The sequence below is a fragment of the Colobus angolensis genome, unplaced genomic scaffold (genome assembly GCF_000951035.1).
Source record: "Colobus angolensis palliatus isolate OR3802 unplaced genomic scaffold, Cang.pa_1.0 Scaffold18, whole genome shotgun sequence".
In the NCBI taxonomy this organism is placed as follows: Eukaryota; Metazoa; Chordata; class Mammalia; order Primates; family Cercopithecidae; genus Colobus; species Colobus angolensis.
This window is the reverse complement of record NW_012114932.1, coordinates 7,107,812-7,112,570: the sequence shown is the minus strand read 5'-3', so window position 1 is coordinate 7,112,570 and position 4,759 is coordinate 7,107,812. Positions and strand designations below refer to the sequence as shown.

The 4,759-nt window shown below is 43.3% G+C and overlaps 1 protein-coding gene across 1 annotated transcript in view; it reads left to right on the top strand.

Annotated features, from left to right (window-relative positions):
- NPC1 (Niemann-Pick disease, type C1) overlaps positions 1 to 4,759 on the top strand; it is a 55,743-nt gene that overhangs the window by 36,274 nt on the left and 14,710 nt on the right. Inside the window, exon 11 of the mRNA XM_011939250.1 lies at positions 1,912 to 2,014. Within this exon, the coding sequence (XP_011794640.1) occupies positions 1,912 to 2,014 (103 nt within the window). The remainder of the gene's footprint in view (positions 1 to 1,911; positions 2,015 to 4,759) is intronic.

Here is a 4,759-nt window from a genome sequence, read left to right as displayed (position 1 = left end):
AAAAAAAAAAAAACTGGACAAAAATATTAGTATGCATAGCAGACAGCATTTTCATAATAAATAAAGATCTCATCCCAGCCTGGCCAAAATGTGAAACCTCGTCTCTACTAAAAATACATAAAAATTAGCCACATGTGGTGGTGTGCGCCTGTAGTCCTAGCTACTTGGGAGGCCGAGGCAGGAGAATCGCTTGAATCCTGGAGGCGGAGTTTGCAGTGAGCCAAGATCATGCTATCGCACTGCAGCCTGGGCGACAAGAGCAAGACTCTGTCTTAAAAAAAAAAAAAAAACCTCATGAAAGTGATCAATAACCTGAAAGAAGAGTGAGTGAGGCCATGTGAAAGTTAACAAAACAAGAAATACAAAAAAAAATGGTTTTATTTTATTTTTCAGAGACAGAATCTTGCTCTGTTGCCCAGGCTGGTGAGTGTGGTGGCGTGGTCTCGGCTCACTACAACCCCTGCCTCCTGGGTTCAAGTAATTCTCATGCCTCCACCTCCTAAATAGATGGGATTACGGGCATGCACCACCAGGCCCAGCTAATTTTTTGTATTTTTAGTGGAGACAGGGTTTTGCCTTGTTGTCCAGACTGGTCTTGAACTCCTGACCAAAGGTGATCCACCCACCTTGGCCTCCCAAAGTGCTGGGATCATAGGCATGAGCCACCACGCCCAGCCTCAGTAAATATTTTCTTGACTAATGAAAAGGGAGGCTGAGGCAGGAGGATTGCTTGAGCCTGGAAAGTCAAGGCTTCAGTAAACCATAATTGTGCCACTGCACTCCAGCCAGGGCAACAGAGTGAGACCCTGTCTCTAAAAAAGAAGAAAAAAAGGAATGAAAAATAGTTCCGCTTGTTTGGAAGGCAGTTTGGGAGAATTTATCAAAATTAGAAATGTACGTAGTTTTTGATTCAGTGATGATGCTTTAAGAATTGATTCTAGCCAGATGCAGTGGCTCATGCCTATAATCCCAGCACTTTGGGAGGCCAAGGCAGGAGGATCGCTTGAGCCCAGTAGTTCAAGTCCAGCCTGGGCAACATGACAAAATCCCATCTCTACCTAAAATACAAAAGTTAGCCAGCAGTGGTGGTGCACACCTTTAGTCCCAGCTACTGGGAGGCTGAGGCAGGAGGACTGATTGAGTTCGGGTGGTCAAGGCCACAGAAAGCCGTGATCATACCACTGCGCTTCAGCCTGGGCAACAGAACAAGACACTGTCCCCCTCTCCTGCCCCCCGCCCCCCTAAAAAAAGAAGAATTGATTCTACAAATATGTGTTTTACACATTAAAATATTTATAGGCTATTTATAGTAACTTCATTTATAATAGAAAAAATTGCAAAACTACTCATCAGTGGAAGGATTGGCTAAAGTATACTAGAAAATATTGTAGGAAAAGAATAAGGAAACTCTTTATGGAGTAGTCTCCAAGATACAAAATTTTAAAATGTAATATACAGAATAGTATTTTACTGTTTGTGTGGTTAAGAGGGAAAGGGGAAGAATCTGTGTTTGTTTGTGTGTGTGGAGCGGCTCTGGAAAGATTCGCAGATGGTATGGGGAGGAGAACTAAGACAATGAAATAGATGTTGGAGAAGGAGAGAGAATTTTCAATAAACACCTTTCTGTTCTGTTTAAAATTGTTAACATGATGTACTGTATCCTTTAAAAAAAAAAAAAGCGTTACTCTTCCTGAATGATAACCATGCCTACCTCAGATAAAAACATCCTTTTTATTCATTAACTGAAGTACATAAAGACTATTTCAGCAAACTCTTGTTTAATCCTTAGAGCACAGAGATACCGTCCATAGCTCCACTGAGAAATCTGTGTTGTGATTTTTTCCCCTGGTGTGTGTGTAATTTTCTGCGTGCTTGTAATCTGCTTTTTGATGTCACATTTTTCCTTTCTAGATCAAAACTACAATAACGCCACTGCCCTTGTGATTACCTTCCCTGTCAATAACTACTATAATGATACAGAGAAGCTCCAGAGGGCCCAGGCCTGGGAAAAAGAGTGAGTCCCTTATGGGTGTGAGCAGACTGTCCTTGCATTGTGGGAAGCTAGACACTTGCAGCAAGCACTTAAACTTCATTTTCTAAATTAACCAATGGCAGGTCTGAGTTACGTGATTTTGTTCACTTGGTGCTAATGGTGCGAAGTAGAAACTGTAAATACGTTTACCTTTGAGCAGATGCTTTAGACAGCTGTCCCTCCACAGGAATGCAAAAGTGTGCAGAACACATTCCTCGCGTTGTTTTTACTTATTTCATTTACTTTTTGAGACTAGGTTCGCTCTTGCCCAGGCTGCGGTGCGGTGACTCTAACCTCAGCTCACTGCAGCCTCAACCTCCTAAGCTCAAGTAGTCCTCCCACGTCAGCCTCCCAAGTAGCTGAGACTACATGTGCATGCCTTCACACCCAGCTAATTTTTGTATTTGTTTGTAGAAACAGGGTTTTGCCATGTTGCCCAGGCTGGTCTTGACCTCCTGACCTCAGGTGATTCACCCTCCTCGGCCTCCCAAAGTGCTGGGATTACAGGTGTGAGCCACTGCACCCAACCACCTCCGTTGTTCTCTATCAGCAAAACTTGGGACCATGCTGAATGTACTTAATAAGGAATGGATACAATAGAATAAATAGAATATTGTGCTGTCATAAAAGACAGTGAAGTAAATAAATGGTTCACAATGTATATTTATATAAATATATATTGTTTATGCTGCTGTCCATGCTTAGAAAAAAATATCAAGCAAATGACCTGAGAAATTAACTGTGTTTGTAACCTCTGGAGAATGGGAAGAGAGGACTTAGGAGACCAGGTTGCGCTTTATACCCTCCAGTACTTTTTAAAAAATGTTTTACTGAGATATGGTACATGCATCATACAGTTCACCCACTTAAAATATACAGTTCAGGCTGGGAATGGTGGCTCACACTTGTAGTCCCAGCACTTTGGGAGGCTCACTTGAGGCCAGGAGTTCAAGACCAGCCTAGGCAATGTAGCGAGGCATGTCTCTAAAAAAAAAAAAAAGTAAAAAGAAAAATTTAAAAAGAAAAAAGTGTACAATTCAATAGCTTTACTATATTCACATATATGTGCAACCATCACCACAGTCAATTTTAGGAACATTTTCATTACTCCACAATAAAACTGCACCCTTTAACTAACACCCTCCATCTTTTCATCCTCCTATCCACAGCCCTAGGCAACCACTAAAATACTCTCTGTCTCTGGAGATTTTCCTATTCTGGACTTTTTTTTTTTTTTTTTTTTTTTGAGACGGAGTCTCGCTCTGTCGCCCAGACTGGAGTGCAGTGGCCGGATCTCAGCTCACTGCAAGCTCCGCCTCCCGGGTTCACGCCATTCTCCTGCCTCAGCCTCCCGAGTAGCTGGGACTACAGGCGCCTGCCACCTTGCCCGGCTAGTTTTTTGTATTTTTTAGTAGAGACGGGGTTTCACTGTGTTAGCCAGGACGGTCTCGATCTCCTGACCTCGTGATCCGCCCGTCTCGGCCTCCCAAAGTGCTGGGATTACAGGCTTGAGCCACCGCGCCCGGCCTCCTATTCTGGACTTTTATGCGCATAGAATAATATGTGGACTTTTTTGTCTGGCTTTTGTTGAACATAAAATTCTCAAGGTTCATTCATGTTGTGGACATAATATTCTCAAAGTTCATTCATGTTGTAGCATGTATCAGTACTCCATTCCTTTTCATTCCATTGTATGGATATACCACATTTTGTGCATTTATCAACTGATGCACATTTGGGCTGTTTCCAATTTGGCTATCATGAATAACACTGCTATGAACACTTGAGTACAAGTTCTTGTGGATGTGAGTTTTCATTTCTTTTGGGTACATACCTAGTAGTAGAATTGCTGAGTCATAGGGTAAGTCCACTTTGAATAGTTTGAAGAACTGCCAGACCATTTTCCAAAGTGGCTATAGTGCTTTATATCACCACCAGCAGTCCATGAAACTTCAGTTTCTTCGCATCCTCTCCAACACTTTTTATTATCTGACTTTGTGATTCTAGCTGTCTTCATGGATGTGAAGTGCTATCTCATTGTGGTTTTGATTTAGTAGACTGAATGCTTTTTTTTTTTTTTTTTTTGAGATAGCGTCTCGCTCTGTCGCCCAGGCTAGAGTGCAGTGGTACAATCTCAGCTTACCGAACCTCTGCCTCCCAGATTCAAGCAATTCTCCCACCTCAGCCTCCTCCTAAGTAGCTGGGACTATAGGCGCGCACCACCATGCCTGGCTAATTTTTGTAGTTTTAGTACAGACAGGGTGTCGACATGTTGGCCAGGCTGGTCTCAAACTCCTGACCGTCCGACCTCTTACACTTTTAAAGATGTGTTTATGGCTGGGTGTGGTGGATCATGCCTGTAATCCCAGCACTTTCGGAGGCCCAGGTGGACAGATCACCTGAGGTCAGGAGTTTGAGATCAGCCTGGCCAACATGGTGAAGACCCATCTCTACTAAAAATATAAAAATTGTCCAGGTGTGGTGGCTCACTGCTGTAATCCCAGCACTTTGAGAAGCTGAGATGGGTGGATCACCTGAGGTTGGGAGTTTGAGACCACCCTGACCAACATGGAGAAACCCCGTCTCTACTAAAAATATGAAATTAGCCAAGTGTGGTGGTGCATGCCTGTAAGCCCACCTACTCGGGAGGCTGAGGCAGGCGAATAGATTGAACCCAGGAGGTGGAGGTTGCGGTGATCCGAGATTGCACCATTGCACTCCAGCCTG